Source organism: Cetorhinus maximus, chromosome 17, assembly GCF_964194155.1.
Source record: "Cetorhinus maximus chromosome 17, sCetMax3.hap1.1, whole genome shotgun sequence".
NCBI classification, from domain to species: domain Eukaryota; kingdom Metazoa; phylum Chordata; class Chondrichthyes; order Lamniformes; family Cetorhinidae; genus Cetorhinus; species Cetorhinus maximus.
The window spans coordinates 52,051,011-52,070,762 of record NC_135895.1 but is presented as its reverse complement, the minus strand read 5'-3'; the positions used below and the strand labels follow the sequence as shown (position 1 = coordinate 52,070,762).

General features: G+C 39.5%; 1 protein-coding gene across 2 annotated transcripts in view; it reads left to right on the top strand.

Moving 5' to 3' along the window:
* The first annotated feature begins 1,515 nt into the window (after positions 1-1,515).
* Positions 1,516-19,752, top strand: part of hook1 (hook microtubule-tethering protein 1) — an 88,728-nt gene continuing 70,491 nt past the window's right edge. For both annotated transcript variants that reach the window (XM_078561197.1, XM_078561196.1), the window contains exons 1-4: positions 1,516-1,655; positions 16,208-16,293; positions 17,114-17,186; positions 17,776-17,826. In XM_078561197.1, the coding sequence (XP_078417323.1) occupies positions 1,611-1,655; positions 16,208-16,293; positions 17,114-17,186; positions 17,776-17,826 (255 nt within the window). In that variant the 5' untranslated portion in view covers positions 1,516-1,610. The remainder of the gene's footprint in view (positions 1,656-16,207; positions 16,294-17,113; positions 17,187-17,775; positions 17,827-19,752) is intronic.

Genomic DNA, 19,752 nt, shown 5'->3' with positions numbered 1-19,752 from the left:
CCGGGCTGAATATTGAATTCAACAACTTTAGATCTTAAACTCCCTCCCCCATCCCCACCCCCACCTCCTTTCCATTTCTTCCCCCTCCCTTTTGTTTTTTCCAATAATTTATATAGATTTTTCTTTTCCCACCTATTTCCATTATTTTTAAATCTATACCTGTAATACCCTGTCAGTCTTTCCACCCCACCCCCACTAGAGCTGTACCTTGAGTGTTCTGCCATCCATTCTTAATTAGCACATTCTCTTAGATAATATCACCACCTTTAACACCTCTTTGATCCTTTTGTCTGTGACATCTTTTGATTATCTGCACCTATCACTGCTTGCTTGTCCCTCCAAACACCCCCACCCCCCAACTTCTCTCCCCCCCACCCCCAACCTTAAACCAGTTTATATTTCACCCCTCTCCTAACTTGACTCAGTTCTGCTGAAGGGTCATGAGGACTCGAAACGTCAACTCTTTTCTTCTCCGCCGATGCTGCCAGAACTGCTGAGTTTTTCCAGGTAATTCTGTTTTTGTTTAAGTCAGACAGCATCTTTGCAAAGAGAAACTGAGTAAACGTTTCAGGTCGATGATCTTTTATCAGAAATGTAGGAAAAGTTAGAGATGTTCTTGCATAAAACCTTTTACAAATGTAATATTTTCCAGCTCCGATGAAACTTCGGGCCTGATTTCAACTCTACACAAGTAGATGGGTTTTGAGTGAGTTAAAATCTCGCCCGTTGACTCTGTTTCTCTCTCTACTGCTGCTGCCAGACCTGCTGAGTAAAATATTTTCTGTTCTTTATTCCTAGTAGAAACGATGGTGGCTGCAGTCTATACTCTGCACATTTGAAATGTGATTCGACTTCTGCTTGAAGACATACAGGAGAGTCCTGAGCAGAATGAAGAGCTCCAGTTAGGCGAAATAGCACGTGGATACCATCTGCTGCGAATTTAAGGATCGTCCCCAGCTATTTCCTCAAAGCGTCTTTCAGAATGACAAACCAACTAACCAATCAAAAAGCACGAAAGCAGCTAATGTTTTATGCCCCTAAATGCAGATTATAATATTAATATATCTATTATGGCTGCGGCAAAATATACTACAGTAATGTGCATCAATGAGACATTTGCAAAATGTTAAAGGGACGCTTAATTTTATTAAATTGCAGTCTTGAATGTAAAATCGCCTTAATGCAGGCCAAATGTGCTTTTAGAATAAATATTAGACTGTAACGGAAATGTTTTGAAAACTAATGTTGCAAATTTTGTACATCTTGTGCTTATTTATTTATTGACCTATTTGCATCTTTTCCCCAAATGTTGCACGCCTCTTAAAGCAGCCCAGCCTGAAACTCTGCCACTATCTACCTGACAGGACGGGAGACGCTTCCTTCCAGGTGAGGAGGGCGGGACTTTAGCTTTGATTACGCAACGAGCCCTGGATGGACATCACTAATGTCAATCAACAAGGCGAGCCAATGGTCCTCTCTACCCAGCTGTCGTTGCTTTCAGTAGCCATTCAGGTGTCGATCTGTGTCATAATTTCCCTCAGGATCAGACGGAAGAGAGAGAAGCTTCAGGTTAAAATAAGTTGTGTTTTTTTTTAATGAATTGAAGGCTGATGGAAGTGAATAAGTCGGACCTGTGCGACAGTTTGATAATCTGGGTAAGTGAGTGCTCCTGAAGTACAGTTTACCTCTCGCTTTGCAGCCCCGTGTTGAGTGACTCACCTGTGCTGCCCTCTAGTACAGGTGTAATGCTAGGCTTTCAAACAGCCATTATGACTCTGAACAAGCATGGCAACGATTACATTTTCGACTTTTTTTTGTCTAAATACACCACATAGATACCCAACCACTAAGTTTATGTTGCATTTGTCAAACTAAAGTTAAGCAATATGATTTAAAATCTCTAAGTGCATGGGAAATAGTTTACAGGCCTAAAGTAATGCTTAAGTGAGCTGGAACTGATTTTTCTTTTGCCATTATTAATGAGAGTTCACTACTTATCTTTCATTTTAAAATAATCATAATTTACCCTTTCCCTGTAAAAATGTTTAAAAATAAAACAAAATACTTATGGAATGAAATTCTAAATAGGTGGTTGATTGAACTCGTCCCCTAAACAAATCCACCCTGTTTTTCTCTCTCCCTGGGTAACCTTGTCAGGTAAAAACAAGATGATGCCATGCCTAGGTCACTTATTGTACAGGAAGTGCAGTTAAACTGCAGATTGGTGAAAAATAACATTGATCTCTGATTTCATTGGGAAATCTCGGCATAATCCAATAGCAAAATTGTCAGTACATTTTATATTACAGAAGGTAAATTATTTTTATATTAATGAAACAAATTGTTAACAAATCACAGAAATACTGATTCTAGCCACATATATTGTCAATTATTACGTTTTTTTTTAGATTTCTAGAAGCTTGTGTAGGATACTCTTTAAGGAAGAGCAAGTCACTGTACAGCAGTTCCTATGTAAAACCAACTAATTCCACCAATCAAATTACAGATTAGGAATGAATTTTAATTGTTGTTAAATCCCATTGGCTAAAAATAAGTTCCCTTGCTTTTAAGAATTGACTGTCTACTAATAATCATATCAAAATATGTAAATAGCACAATTTGGGCTTTTGGATAATTTCTGTCTAATATCCATTTATTGTAACCATAGTATAGGTTTGACTTAAAAAAAACAAACGATATGCAAAACACTCATGTTAGGCAGCACCTGTGGAGAGAGAAACACTTCAGGCTGTTGACCTATCATATGTTCTAATGAAAGGTCATCTATCTGAAATGTTAACTCTGTTTCCCTCCCCACTGTTGCTGCCTGACCTGCTGAGTATTTCCAGCATTTTCTGTTTTTATTTCAAATTTCCAGCATCTGCAGTATTTTCCTTTTCATTTGCCTATCTATGTTGTTTGAAAATAAAGAATAATGGATATGTTTGAGATCAATTATACCAAGGCACTCAGGCAACATCAAGCAAAGTTTTTTTGTATTCTCTGCTTTGCCTAATGGTGTGGGTTTTATACTGTATTTTAATTTTACAGGAATATATTCCACCCTCTTGTGAGCCTTACAAAGTACTAGAAGATTTAAAGGCATGCTAATTTAGGATTAATATATAGTGTAAACCAGTAATTGTGACTATTAGATCAACTTGTATGGCTAGATTCATTTTGTAAATAATATCAAATGCTGCCTAATCACGGAATTACATCTAACAGTAGACATTTTGTTTTGAGTTTTCAAGGAAGAGCTGGTTAAGTACGTTCTGTACTCTGTATATTATGAACAGCCAAAAGAACATGCTGTTTGATTCAATCAGCCAATTGTTGGGACGTATGCCCTACATGCCTGGCATTGCATGGCACAGAAATGTGCGCTGTTAGATGTGATTCCGCAATTGTGTAACAATGCTGAGTGTGTTAATATCTATACTAACAACCAATTTAAGATGATCAGTCCAGCCCATAACAGGGCTCGTTTTTGCTCGCTAGAAGCGACATACATTCATTAGCTTGGACCCGTTCTCAGCAAGCAAAAGGAATATGTTAAAGCCTTGTGTCTTTTTTTTTGAGTCACTACCTGGGAGCTTGTGGAGCCTATAGTTCCCCATTGCTTTCCTCATGGCAATGCCTCAGCCAATCAGAGTCAATCTGCCAATGAATCAGCACCCCCCCCCCCCCGCCCTTCCTCCTGTAGTATAAATTGTTGTGATCATTTGAAATTTGGCATTTTTGCATTTGTCCTGATGAATGCAAGATGAAAGCTTTGGCGACGTGTCTCTCTTTTCAACAATATTCAAATTCTGTAGTACCAAGTAACTCAGTGCTATGTTGAGGAACTCCTTTGTAGAGACAATGGATGAACATCTGGCTGTGGATGTGACTGTAAATTCTGAGGATTAATGTAGACATGGTTTCATGGCAGCCTATGATTGTGCTGATGTTGTGTTCATGGTTACAATGTAATCGATATTAAAATAGTCACCTGTGAGATGCAAGTCAGGGTTTAATAATGCAGCTTGTAAAATTAGATTGATGTAATTGAATATTTACTCTTTGACCTAAAGGAGTTCAGAGAGAAATTTCATATTTTACTTTGATCATTCATCTGATATGGTATGTTTAAAGAAGGGAGGTGTATGAATGCAGTATGGTGGCTTAAATGACCCGTCGAATGTTCTTTCGAGAACAATTTTAAGTTTGGAGCTGATGGGGGAGGGAAGAAAGGGGAAGGAGGGGGTGAAGGGTAATGGGGACATTGTGGACATGTTTCACATAATGATGCTTTGTAATTATATAATTCTTAATAAAATCTTTGTGAATCATTACCACTGTAATACTCAAAATTGTGACATAATCTGTATACCAACAACTTATTGAATGACTATTGTCAGTCTTATCTTAGTGTTGCAGTTCAAAATTGTGACATATTCCATCTACTACTGTTTATACCATGAATACTGCCAGTTCCATCTTAGTAGGAGATGCATGAATTTCACATTAGGACTGAAAAAAAACTGTATTTCAAAATGTCGATTATTTTAAGACATGACTTGTTACTTGCATTAATTAAAGTGGTAATTTTTTTTGAAAGATTTAAGTTTTCAAAATGATGTTTTTGTTAAAGTCATTTTAGTTTTAATTTTACACAGTAGTTTGATACTGGAGAGGTTCAGTGTATTGGAGCAGCAACTTATTGCCTTGTGGCACTAAAGGATGAAATACTTAGTTTCCTGCCTCATAATGCTGAGTTTCTGATTTAGGCCGTTATTGTGGGGAAAAGCCATGCATATGGTGGGCGCTTACCCCTGGGAAGAAAGGATCACCCAAGAATGACTAGACCTGGCACCTTAGCCTCTAATCCCTTCTTTAGGATGCTCCTTAAACCGACTTTTTTCATCAAGCTTTTGGCCATCTGTCCGAATATCTCAGTATCAAATTTTGTTTAATAACACTCCTGTGAAGTGCCTTAGAATGTTTTACTTTGTTAAAAGACCTATATAACTGCAAGTTACTGATGTAAATTCAACCCTTAAAGTGAAAATCTGAACTTATGCAGAATACAACTAAAATACAAAATTTTAAAAAGACATTGTTTATCATAGAATCATAGGATGGTTACAGCACAGAGGAGCCCATTTGGGCCATTGTGTCCATGCCAGCTCTTTGCAAGGAAAACTCAGCTAATCCCATTCCTCTGCCTTATTCCTCTAGCCCTGCAAATCTTTTCTCTTCAGTTAATTATCCAGTTCCCTTTTGAAAGCCATGATTAAACCTGCATCCACCACACTCTCAGGTGATGCATTTCAAATCCTAACCACATGCTGCGTAAAATGTATTTTCTTTTGCCACCTTTTGCCTTTCACCATAAATCAGTGTCCTCTGGTTCTCAACCCTTCCGGCAGTGGGACGAGTTTCTCCCTATCTACTGTGTCCAGATTCCTCATGATTTTGAACACCTCTATCAAATCTCCTCACAATCTTCTCTAACAAGGATGGCCCCAGCTTCACCAGTCTGCCCTTGTAACTGAAGTCCCTCGTTCCCTGGAACAATTCTTGTAAATCTCTTCTGCACCCTTTCTAATGCCTTCTCATACTTCCCAAAGTGTGGTACCCAGAATTTTACGCATTACTCCAGGTGAGGCTGAACCAGTGTTTTTAAATTCCTTGCTTTTGTACGCATTCTTAACCTATTCTTGCCACCTTCAATGATTTGAGCACTTACGACTCCAAGTCTCTCTGCTCCTCCACGCCCTTTAGAATTGTATCCTTTATATATTGCCTTTCCTCACAAAATGTATCTCTTTGCACTTCTCTGCATTATTTCAGCTGCTGTGTCTGCCCATTCCACCAACCTGTCTATCTTGCATTGTCCTCCTCACAGGTCACAATACTTCCAAGTTTTTTGTCATCCACAAATTTTGAAATTGTGCCTTTACATCAAGAAAAGCAGTGGAGCTGATTTCTGGGGAGTCCCGCTATATTTTCCTTCCTCCAGTCCAAGTTCACCCTCACTGTGCGCTGTTTCCTGTCACTCATCCAACTTTGTATCCAGACTGCCACTCTCCTTTTGCTCCATTGGCTTTAACTATGCCTGTTATGTGGCACTTTGTGACCCTGTTTGACCTTTCGTCAGAACATTGACCTGAAATGTTAACTCTGTTTCTCTCTCCACAGATGCTGCCAGACCTGCTGAGTGTTTTCTGCATTGTCCGTTTTTATTTCCAACATTCACAGTATTTTGCTTTTGCAAACATTGAGGCCCTGGTTTTTCAGGCATTGAGGCACTGATGAGCAAAGGCTAAGAATGACTCATAAATGGCTGTCCCAAGATTTTTTTCTATTCTTAGCTGAAATAGGACAGATATTATAAGGATACATTGGGAAATAACATTTTTAAAACTGAGGTCAATGTTGTTTCCTGGGAGCAGCATTACATTTCCTTATCTAACTGTTCGTAACATTCACCAAGGTTGATGCTAATCTGTTGATGCAGCACAGCAGAAAAGAAAGAAAAAGATTAACTGCCAACCAAATTGTAACAACAAACTTTGAATTCACTTGTCTCTCATGTAAAATAATTCACGGAGACATAACATACCGGTCGGTGCAGTTCCAGTTGATAACCTTGTTGTCATTCCAATGGATAGTCAATTGCTCTTTATGAACATTTAGGAAACACACAAAAAAAAATTAACAAGTTTTTTTTGCCTGGCAGGATATCAGGATTCAGAAAACCTGAAGGCTTATGAGTTAAATGTATCCTCTCCCCTCGACTTCTCAGAGAAAACACTTTGGTCTGTGCTTGCCTATACTCTGGCTTTATTGTTCAAATGACAATCATGTTTATTATGAGCAAAAATACAGCAAGGATACTTATTAACACTGGAAAAGTTTAAAATAAATTTGAAAAGAACTTTTAAAGTTTGCTTGGGAAGTGTGAGACCACCAGCTGTCTGAAGGTCTTGCAATTCTTGTGCAAATTCAATTTAGATAACTTAATACCTATTTTAAACTGTAAGGTGCGTAGCAGAATTTGATCGTAATACAGTTGGATAGTAGATTTGTAATTTAATTGATCTATCAAAGATCTGAAACACTTTTGTAGTGCCCTTCCATCCCTTCCACCCCTTCCATCCTTGTTGTATGAAAGGCTGTGCTTAAAATATTTTAATTGTCTGTTGTCAACTCTGGGAGGGAAGGAACCATTCCTTCCTCTGTGAATGGTAATAATATTTCAGACATCAACAAATTTTTATGTAGCATGTTTTTTTTTTGTTCCCTAATGTCAAGAGAACAATCATCAGTGGTTTTTTTACTATAAATAAACAAAATATATTGCATAAGTTTCTTTTAAGTAAGACAGAGTTGCTGTTAATGAATCAGGAGACAGTAATTTAGTCAAGGGGTTCAGTTAATGAAAGTGACCTTCTCGAGTCACACCTTTGTGGTTTATTGCATTACTTGATCCTACCAAATGGATATGTTTCTTGAACTTTACTGTAAGCCACCCAATATCAGATTCAGTTCAGTTTTAGAACATCTTAAGCTATGAATGATGTGCTTTAGGAATCAAATCAGATTATTAGAATTAGTTTCTTTAGAATTTCATTGTAATGCCACTTGAGGAATTTTGACATTTGTCAAAATTTACTGCTTATTTATTAGATTGCCTAATCTATGTCTGATATATTGAACATATTTCACATGTCTTGTACAGTTAGAATTAAGAATTTTATGAATATGTTTCCATAGACATAAGTTATCCTAATAGTAGTATTGGCAAACTGATTTGCATTGACTTTATTTTGAGGAATGTTGGAAAGCAATTTGGATGAAGATTGAATTTTCAGTAGTGCCTTAAGGACATTCCAAAACTAGTATCACATGAGAAACTGACGGAATGGAAAACTGCAGGCATAGATAAATCAGAAGAATCACATATTCTGGTTCTTCATTTTTTACCTTCGGATTTCTGGGGCTCTTCATGTCCTGTTGCTAGGTGTGGGTCTCTTCAGCCCCAACCTTTAACATTGTGGGGAGGTACACAACAACAGCCTAGGATTGGATTGCCACCACCCTTTTTTTTGTATTGTTGTGGCCCCAATTTGGTACTTTATGCACAGAAACTTGGGTTCATATTGAATTTGATGCTTAATTTTCAGCCCTAGTATTTAATCATGAAAGTTTTAAAGCAGCTATGTTTTGCCATTTTTCTTTTTTTTTTCAAAAATAAGCATTCCCCTCTTCCTAACCACATATTAACATTACAAGCATTAAAAAACTGCGGCAGATCCTCTGTTTACACTTCAGCAATATTCAGTTCCTAGGGACAAGGCAAAAGAAAAATAGACAGAAATCCATGATGCCAGATTTCCACCTTCTTTACACCGTCCAAAGGTTTTGTTAGGATCCTCTGAGGTTATGTGGAGCATTTGTGCTGAGTGCAGATGCCCCTTCAAGAAAATGAAGTGAAGGTTCTGCGAGGATCGTTCTGCCTTCCATACATAGCAGCCTAATTTCCATTTTCATGCTCGTGTCTTGAGCAGGTATAATGGGGAGCAATGGGAGAATGCTTGTGGACAAGATACAATAAAATGGTTGACTTGATTTTAACCCAGGTAAAACACAAAAAGCTGAGTATTAATATTTAGGGAATTTAACTCATTTCAAAGTTTACTCTAATTTTTGCTGCAGTTTATTTTGCATGCATCTTTCACTGTACAGACCTCACCTAAACTCTCAAAAATTAGCAATATATTTGTTATTAGACAGTGATTTTCAGCATATAAAAAAGCCCATTCTGTGCCAACTCTTTCCTGGGGCAATCTAAAACAAATGCAAGTGCCTCTTTCTCCGTCTATAGCTCTGTTGCATCTTGTGGTTCGAGTATTTATCCAACTTGCCTTTAAAAGATGAAATATTCTCTGCCTCAACTAGATCTTGCCATAAAGTACCCCATGTTAAGTTCCAATAGCTGCTTGATAAGAAAGACGGAGACAAAGTCTTGATTTCTCCAGAGTTTTATTCTAATCACATAAAACTCCAAAGACACATTGTCTCACCTGTCTTCGCTTTGTATACACACCAAGTGATATACTTAGCTTGTCAATTTAGAATTACCCACTTAAACACTCTTTGACAGTTAACTGTTTCCTTCTCTAACAGATTCCCCTCTTCTTAAAATGAAAGTAACCCTCAAGTATAAAGCTCAAAAAAAGATGGATCTTCTTTTCCATAACACAAACATCAATATTTTCTTCATTCAATAAATCCTCCTTATTCCCCCTTCTTAGAAAAAAGGGAAAAAAAAGTATAGAATTGCTCACAAAAATATTCATTTTTGTCTTCTTGAAAAGACATCCCTCTTTGAGGATTTCCAATAACTTTTTGGAGCTCTCTCCTCTTTTCGTGAAGCAGTTGGACAATTGGTAGCTGCTATCAACCCATTTGATCTTGGCAATCTTCTTATTCTCTAGCATCTGTTTTAAGTTTGCAATGTTAATCTGCAATATCTTTTTGTTCTTGCACTTCGTAGAGTGAACATTTTCCCAGAGTGACTTATCATCTATATGACATTCAATAGGCAGTGTTCTTGAATACCCTTTCCGTTTAAAATTTCTGCCAGCATCTTTGATATGAAGAATGCCATAGCCACCGCCTCAACAAGAGTGAGAGTCTCCGCTGCTAACGTACTTTTTACAACTCCTTGATTCTTTTTAGCTTCCCATGCCAAAGGGCAACATTTACCTTTCTCTCCCATGAGAAATATTAAAAACCCTCCCGCGTTCGAAAACCCATCACGTAAGACGTGTCACTAAACACAGTTTCATTTTTCTAACATCACCCAAAGATCGGAATTTCAAAACACAATATTCCATTTTTAATTTTGTCAATGTTTTGTTTGCTTGAATAATTTCTTCAACCTTGGGATCGTTCATTTTAGTGCTCAATTCTAAAATATCAAAACTGATGCCTGGCCTTGTTTGTTTGCCTAGCCAATTGGGTTGCCCAATTAGACCTCTGAGTTCCTCTTTTTCCGTTTTACAAGCCGCTGTATCTTCTTGTGAGGCCCTACCATGACTAATTGCAGTGGGACTGACATTTCCTAAGTAGGATTGCTGATGTAAAGTGCTGTGCGATCCACTCTGCCTGATTTCCAATCCAATGTTTTTAAATGCACCAGAAGCCAGACTTTCAATCTTGAACTCCTTCTGAATCCATTAATGATAACCGTTTCAAATTTGCTACTACCATTCCACATAAAATCGTCTACATGCATCATAAAGATGCCTGAAAGTTTCCCTCCAATAAAACATAGCCAGGTCTGCTTTCAACTGAAGACAACCCAATTTAACAAAACTGACCTCACTGAGAAATACCAAACTCTGGAGGCATCATTTAAACCGTATATGCATTTATTTAACTTCCAGAATGTCCCTTCTGTGTTTGGCAACTCTTTCGGTGGATGGGAAAAACTTCCCTTTGAAGTTGGTGTCCCTGCAAAAAGGCAGCTTTAATATCAATAGACTTGTGTTCCCAAGCATTTGTAGCTAACAGAGCCAAGAAGATCTTCAAAATAACTTCCTGCCGTAGGTGAATCTACTCTTATATCCTGGTCACCCAATTTTTCTTCAAAACCTCAGGCCATTAGCCTAGCTTTAGTTTTATAATTACCATCAGGAAGCACTTTTTTCATGCATATCCATCTATGAGATAGAGTTGGTTGTTTAGGTAGGTTCTCCTATCTGGCAGCTCTGTGTATACCGCAAATTCTTTCCAACTATGTAGTTCTTGCTGTTTGGCATCCTTTATTAATTTATCGTCCAATTTGTTTGAAGCTATTAAGACTTTGATCACATGGGCTTCTGCTGCTTGTTACTTTTCTAGCCTGTGCCTTATTCCTTGACCTTGTTAAGCTATATCCCCTAGCCTGCCTTCTATCACACGCCAGACTGTTACTGTTTGATCTCCCTCTCTTATTAATAGCTGTTTTTTCAACAGTTTGCGACCTCTTCCTAGAGGCATGTTCACTCCCAGACCCACTGTACGAACTGACACTACGTTTTCGTGCCTTCCATTTTTGCACTTGGTGTTCCCAACACATGGGCTTAACCTCCTGCCCCTTATCATGTACATTTAACCAGTTTTTATATTTTCCAGTGGCCTTCCCTACAATCGTTGCATCCCTCCATTGGCTAGCCCCTTCTGGCAAGTATGTAACTTTAGTGCCAGCTTTTGGCAGTTGTCCTCTGGGACAAATCGCTTCATCTTGATCATTCGAGTTACTGTGTCCATCTTCAGATACCCTGTCGATTTCAGCTACTTGGTCCTCACAATCATGCAGCATATGGGTATGGTTCCTCCTCACTTTCTATAACCCTTTTCGGACCCACAAATTTGTAGTCCGCGCCAACTAACCGCGATGAGTGTACCTGAATTGTCTGGTTCCCATGCTGTAAAATGACTGTTTTACCATCTTTACCTATAACCTTTCTCGGGCCATGCCACTCATTAAATCCCTCTCTTTTATGGTGTACCACATCTCCCGGATTGAAAATCATTTCCAATGGTCATACATTGTGTCTCGCTGAGTTCTTTCTGAAACTTCATTAAGTATTTAAATGCTCAGAAAAAGTACAGCTAATTGTAGATCCCTCCCAAGCTGGGGGATGATCACTCAGGACTGAAGGAATTTTTGGATTTCTACCAAAAACCAACTGATATGGATTGTAGCCCCCAACCGTCTGCAGTGAATTCTTGGCATGGACAGCCTGTGCTACAGCAGATGTTAATTTACAGCTTGGTCTACCTGACAAAATTTTACAAAGCATCTCACCTATCACCACGTGATTCCTTTCACACACCCCGTTACTAAAGGGCTTTCTGCTGCTGTATTCATAATCATATTCATGTTTTTGTACATATCTCAAAACTAATTGTTAACAAATTCCTGCTATTTTATGTAACATTCAAAAATGTATACTAGCAAAAACATTAGTGCACTATCAAAATAAATTGTGACTTAGCTGATAAACTTATGGCTTTGCCCTGTGGCCTTACTCTTTTATTTTCTAATATACCCCATCTAATCAATAACGCATGATAAATTAAAGTCGCCATTGTGCCAGAGGACCTTAGGCTGCTCTCTCATTAAAGAGAGACAACTGGTGGTGAGTTTAACCTGAGGGTCACCACACCTCAGGCAAGGGGCGAGGTTGAGAAGGTGGGGCCTTCATGGATGACCTTGGGTACGGGAGTTGAACTGGCACTGTTGGCATCACTGTATCACAAGCCAGCTGTTCAGCTAACTGAGCTAACCAAGCCCCAAAAATACAGTCTCAGTACACCAAAATGGATCCTATTTTCAGGAGTGGAATTTAATACCATGCACAGAAAAAGAAAGACTTGCATTTACATAGTGCTTTTCATGACCACAGGACCTCCTCATTGGTTTTGTAACCAATGAAGTACTTTTGAAATACTTATTGTGTAATGTAGGAAACACAGCAGCCAGCAAACTCCCTCAAAAACAGCAATGTGATAATGATCAGATCTGTTTTACTGATATTAATTGAGTGATAAATATTTGCCAGGACACTTAGGGTAACTACCCTGCCCTTCCTCAAAATAGAGCTATGGAATAATTTTACCTGGTTGTGCAGAGTTGGGAGAATTCCTGGCTCCACAAACCTGACCTGGGAAAAAGTGTCCTGGAAGTTTGGATTTTCAGTCAGTGGGTGGGTGGAGAGGTGGGGGGAGCTGGAGTGGGTCTTGGTGGGTGTCCCTGGAAAGAGTTCAGTGGCTGCCAGGTGTGGATGCGGGCAGGATGGAAGGGCTGCTTCATATACTCTGGCACTTTGTCGAAAATATCAAAAAATGAATATAACAAAAAACAGCTTTCCAGCCCTCACACCTGCTCATTTCCCACACACTCACCATGCCCAATTCATGCCAACCCGTGCCATCTCATGCCCCCCCACTTGGCCTCATGCCCTCTATGCCTACCTATGGCCTTCCAACAACCCCTCATGGCCCTTCAGACCCTCCATGTGAACCTATGACCCTTCACCCACTCCCATGCCCCTTTCTCATCCCTATGCCAATTCATGCCAAACCATTTCTCTTTCCGCCCCCCCCTCCCCCGCCACCATCCACCACACTTTGCCTTTACACCTACCATGCCAACTCACCCAGTATCACCATGGGCAGACCTCAGGTCCCATGCTGATATTAAATAATGCCCTTAAGTGCCTATTGATGAATTCAGTGTTTAAAAAAAAAACTCTCTGATTAAAAACCTATCCACTACGTTTAACTTGAAGCTGTGAATCAAACTGAACTGATAGGCATCCCACTGTGATAATGATAGGTTGTGAAATCAGCCATGCAGCCCTAATCCTGTAATGATAGTCCTCAGGCTTATGTCAACAGTGTGAAATAGGAAGCACTGATTTTTCTTTTTAACACTGCGGACGGTTTTTCTTCTGATATTTAAAGGGCAGGACAATTAAATTTCTCAACAGCTTGACAGTTCTCTTGACAGTTCCAATCAGTTTATGCACTTTTTACGCACATACCTGTCTACTGTTAACAATCTCAAAGGGTACCTGACCTTCCCCAGAGGTGCCTATCGGGTCTAAAGTGCACAAGTCATGTTTATGGCATCCTACTAGCCAAATCAGATCTGGCTGATGCAGCTGCACTTTAACATGTGGAGTTGCCTCTGTGAACCACAGATGTGCACAGTAGAACCTGTAGAACTTTAAATTCCAATTGTTTATACACCCATAGGTTGTAACTAATCTATGTGCTTCATTAAAATATTATGCATTCGGTCTATTGGTTGAAGAAAGGAAATACTCTGATAATTTTATTATAATCTCAGTTTGGGGATGTAAAACAGAGGCATGGAATACACATTCTATAACTGCTATAGCAATACTTTTAAAAATTAAACAAAATGTACAATCCATAAGGAAACTTTCACCTTGGGCGTTGAAATTCAGTTTAATATATGGAACTTTATTGCCCAATAACCTATTTTAGAATATGCATTCCACAAATCATTCAAGGAGTAGGTGCATAATAAAGAACTGGAATATAATTACCCAATATTGTTACCTAGCTAGGATTTCAGACACAAGGGTCCATACATTTGGATGCCAATTGGCTTACTAAGTTCCCGATTATGTTAGCCAAGAAGTACACGCACATTTTTGGCCAGAGGTACGATACCTGCATCCTCCGCCCGTACCTGGAACAGGTGTTAACCCTTATGCATTTGAAAATAGGGGGCCTAACACCCCCAACTTCAAGATTGTTGCACCATGAGACAGCTTGCCCCAGCACTGGCTGCACTTACATTTTGGTCAAACCAGATTTTGGGATCGTCAGCAAACTAGAAGGTATATTTTTCACATTTACTTAGCTGAATATGGAACCCAGGGGGAGCAGAGGTACCCCTCAGTTTCTTGTATTTAAAGAAAGCTCAGCACTGCTCTTGACTACCCAGCCTCCTCTCCCATACCACTGGACTTGACTCCAGGAACCATTTGCCTGGGGGCTGCTGAGATGACCGCAACAGCCTAATCTTGCACTCCAGGTCTGCTGTGGCTCAGTTATTAGCACTCCTGCCTCTGAGGTGGAAGGTCGTGGGTTCAGTCCCACTTCAGAAAATTGAGCACAAAAATCTAAGCTGACACTCTAGTGCAGTGCTGAGGGAGTACTGCACTGTTACAGGTGCCGTTTTTTGGATGAGATGGTAAGCTGATGCCCTGTCTGCTGTCTTGAGTGGACATAAAAGATCCAATGGCACTATTTTTAAGAGCAGGGGAGCTATCCCAATGTCCTGGCCAATATTTATCCCTCAATCATCATCACTTTAAAAGCAAAATCAAAATATTGCAGATGTGGGAAATCTAAAATAAAACAGAAAATGTTGGACAAGCTCGTTAGGTGTGGCAGCATCTCTCGAGAATAGAAAAACAGAGCTTAGTTTTCTCCCTCAATGTTGCCAGACCTGCTGAGTATTTCTCGCAATTTCTATTTTTATTTCACTTAAAAAAAACTGATTACCTGGTAATTACTATGTTGTTGTTTGAGGAGTTTGCTGTGCATTTTGTGCATTATAGCAGTGGCTACACCTCAAAAGTACTTCACTGGTTGTGGAATGCTTTTGGACATCCTGAGGTTGTGGAAAGTGTTATGGAAAGGCAAGTTTGTCTTTTCTTTCTTCTCTTTGCCAGCTGGCTGTTGCACCTCATCAGTTCCAATATAATGAGGCTCGAGTTTCAATTTCCAGGGCTCTCAGATCTCACCATTTTGGCACAGGGCACATAAACTCAGCACCCAAAAGTGGGCACACCAGAAATTCTAGGGCAAGAAATTTTAGTCTGACTAATGAGTGTCCATTTGACCTGTTGGAAAAGACTCATCAGTACAATAGATTCAACCCTCCCAGCATTTTGCAAAATTAACATTAGGCTAATGTGCTGGTAGCTGAAGCACTGTTACTAGTGATGATGATCAAGGACAATTGACAAGAATGAGGCACAACCTTAAAGTGTGTTTGGCTCAAGTGCCATTTTTCTATAATTTGTTAGTATGAATGCATTTACTATTTTTAGCAATAAGACTTTTTGCTGTGAGATGTGATGTGTGTAAATTGTGTTTCACCAACACGAGGTTATGCCCATCTTCTTTAAAATTTATGATAAATGCCTGGGCATTTCTTTAAAGACTTCTAACACAAGTGAAAAAGAAGATGAGCTCAGGTGGTTTCTGCAGTAAATGTAACATTATCTTGGAGCTCTGGTAACAGCTGCCTAATCCCCTCCTACGTGCCTGTTGCACAAGTCTGATTTGTTCTATCTTACATCAATAGCTGGCAGTGTCTTAGCAACCAACATGATAACATCTCAAGTCAGAAAGGATAATGATATAGTAGAAGCTTTGTTGTAAAATAAATCATCATGAAATGTGAAACAAAAAGCTACCTTTTGTTACTCTATTATAAGAATTTGTTATATCTTTCTGATGTAAAGAAACATGCTACAATAGAATTGAGTGTTGAAGTTGTGCCTTGTTTTGTGGTAGCCAACTCTGTAAAGTCTATGCAGCTGCTTGGCTGTATTGATATAGTTTATGCTCCAGATTTTACAGTTTGCACTGTGTAATGTCAGTGTTTCCTTCATAGTTGCAGACATTCTGTGTGTCCTCAGCATGTGAAAATGTTCAGGATTTGATCAGTGGAGCTGCAATGGCACAGGTGCTTAACCAAATGTAAGTCTTTTAATTTTTATTTCACAAATAGTTTGGGCTGAAAACTAAATTACACCCAAAACAGGAATTGATCCGAGTGCAGTGCAAGTACCTAATGAGGCCAGCGGAAGGACCACAGGAAATTGGCCCACTGGCCTTATATTAGGATAGTACCAGCGAGCTGTGAGTGCCAGTCACAACCCCAGAGGCAGCTTGCCATTCGTAAGAAGGAATGAACCAGCCAAGGGCTTAAGGTAATTTGGGAAGGGTAAGTGGTCAGGGGTTGGGGGAGGGGGAGGGGGAGGGGGGGGTGGGTGGGTGGGGGAGAGGGAGAGGGAGGGGGATGGGAGGAGGGGGAGCTGTGCTCAGAGGAAGGGAGGCAATCCAAATGGGAACAAATGGTTGCCATTAGTGGTTGGGAGTTTTAATGTGCCACTTAACTTTTTGGTGGCAATCTCTACTGGTTCCTTTATGGACTGCTGATTAGGCAGCATGTAGATTGCAGATTGTACTGGTTCCTTTATGGACTGCTGATTAGGCAGCATGTAGATTGCAGATTGTGGTGATATGCAATTTTGCTGCTGCTAAGGTTCACAGCTCCTCGTGGAAGCCAGTTTTGGGCTGCTAGTTCTGTCCTCAGTTTGTTCCATGTAGCACAATGTTAATGCAACGCTGCATGTAGGAGAGTTATCCTGCACGGTATCTTGATTGCGTTGTTATGAAAGCTGAGGAAAAATTGAAAATGCTGACTGGGAAAAGTCCAACCTCTCCAAGTTAACAACAAAATGGCTCCGGTTCTTCTGTTTTGTGAAAAATTTATTTTTTTCTGCAACCCTTGTAGAGACCCATCTTGGTTTAATGAATTGTGGCTGAATCGCATTAAAGATGACGTGGGTGAAAATTCGAGATTGAAGGTACAGTACTGAAGCTGATACTTTCATTGTCAGAAACTTCATCAGAAGGATATTTCAAATGTTTTTAGATATTTTTGATTTATTTCAGCTAAGGCTTTTAAAATGTCAGTTCTCCTCAGTGTTTCATATGAATTCAAAAGTGAAAAACATTAAGTGCACTTTTGTAAGAAATTGTGATTGGCCTGATTCAAATTGCCATGAATTCTAGGATTATTTCCCCAACATTGAAAGATTGTTGGTAGGTACCGTGGCACTTTTCATTTCTTAAGGTTAACAGACAATATAGAGCAGTGAATGGTTTAAAAGAACAAATATTTGGTTGCTTTTATATGTGGTATAGGAATTAGTATATTTACACATTCTAATACAATTCCAACACCAGCCAATTAAATAACTGCATTAAGTATATGATATAGGGAGCAGTATTGGTTTCACGTTTCTGTTATTAATTAGACTGATGGTGTGGTACAGATTTCATCTGCCATGACTAAAATTTTTCATATGCCATCCCCTTTTAGAGCTTTTAGAGATTTATATATCAGTTGCATGTACTGAACTAAAAAATCTTTGTTCATCTTATTCTGCACAGATGAATAATTTGAAGAAGATTCTTCAGATGGTTCTCGATTATTATCATGAAGTAAGACTCTAAGTTTATATTGTAGCAGACTACTTGGTGCTCTGCTAAGCAAATTTGCAGAATAATTATATGTCTATAATTTAGATCCTTTTGAGTATAAAGCCTTTTATTTTCTAACCGGTTTTGTATTTTCCAGTGAATTTAATGAATGTGCATGGAGTACTTTTGGTACATGTATATTGTACTCACCTAAGCCTGAAGTGATCAACCTAAAGATGACCTACAAATCCTGTATTCTACCCATTATCAAGACTATTTACTTGCTGATTCATATTTCCCACCTCCAAACCGATCTCACTGTCATCGCCACTGAAACCCTTGTCCCCTGTCCAAACAACCACTGCCCATCCTGGCTTTTGCCCTCTTATATTAATTAAGCGAATTAGCTACACTGCTGGGAGATGGGGCGATGTCATCCTCCTAAGAATTCTAAAACTGGCCTGAAGAAGGGCTTATGTTCAAAAAGAGTTATCACTGCCTGAATGAACACATTGCTCTGCTAGTCTCCCATAAGCCAAGTCCACTTTTTGTATTCAATATTATTTTCTCCTCCACTTCTTTCCTGAAGGCATTAGAGCTGTGTAGCCATATATGGGTACCTTGTCAAGATTATCATTCTTCGTATGTGAGCCTAAATAGTGAGTGTCACACTTCTAAATCACCATCACAAAAAGTGCAATCATATTCAACTTTTACACATGGATCACTGGGTGCTTCAATACAATCAATGAATATTAAAGTCATTTCAATATGGTCATTACAGGCAGTCAGACAGTGCAATGGTATTGGAGTTATCAACATACATCATGTTGCACCCTGAAGTGCTTCATACATTTATAATACATTTAGTATTCACTACATACAATTTTTGTGAGCCGTACAGCCTGAGGGGTGTGAGTGTCTAAATAGTGAGTGTCACATTTTTTTTGAAAAATATACTTTATTCATTTAAAATATCTGAAAGAACATTACAAAACATTTCTAAATGGCCATCTCAAAAAGTGCAATTAGATTCAACTTTTACATATGGATCATGAGTTGCTTCAATACAATCAATGAATATTACAGTCATTTCAATATGGTCATTACTGGCAGTTCAACAGTGCAGTGGTATTGGAGTTATCAGCATACATCATGTTGCACTCTGAGGTGCTTCAATACAATTATAATACAATTAATAATCAATGCATACATTCATTGTGAGCCGTACAGCCCGAGGCGGTCTATACAATTCCCAGCCCCTCAGTGCACTATGGCAGAAAGGTCTTAGACAGCGACCTTTCCCCATTGCGCCTTTGCAGTGGCTGTCCCAAGCTTTAGTGCGTCTCTCAGCACATAGTCCTGGACCTTAAAATGTGCCAGTCTGCAACACTCGGTAGGTGACAACTCTTTGGACTGGAAGACCAACAAGTTTCGGGCAGACCAAAGAGCATCTTTCACCGAGTTGATGATCCTCCAGCTGCAGTTGATGTTTGTCTCGGTGTGTGTCCCTGGGAACAGCCCATAGAGCACAGAATCCTGTGTCACGGAACTGCTCAGGATGAACCTTGACAAAAACCATTGCATTTCTCTCCAGACCTTCTTTGCAAAGGCACATTCCACAAGGAGATGAACAACAGTCTCTTTCCCCCCCAACCCCACCAGAGCCACCTCGAGGGCAACATGCAGAGGGGGTGAGACTCCTGGCGTGTTGGAAGGATCTGACGGGGAGGGCCTTTCTCACCATCATCCAAGCTACATCTTGGTGCTTGTTGGAAAGCTCTGGCGATGAGGCATTCTGCCAAATGACTTTGACAGTCTGCTCAGGGAATCATCTGACAGGTTCCACCGTCTCCGTTTCCCGTAGGGCCTCTAAGACGTTACGTGCCGACCACTGCCTGATGGACTTTTGGTCAAAGGTATTTCTCTGCATAAATTTTTCCACGA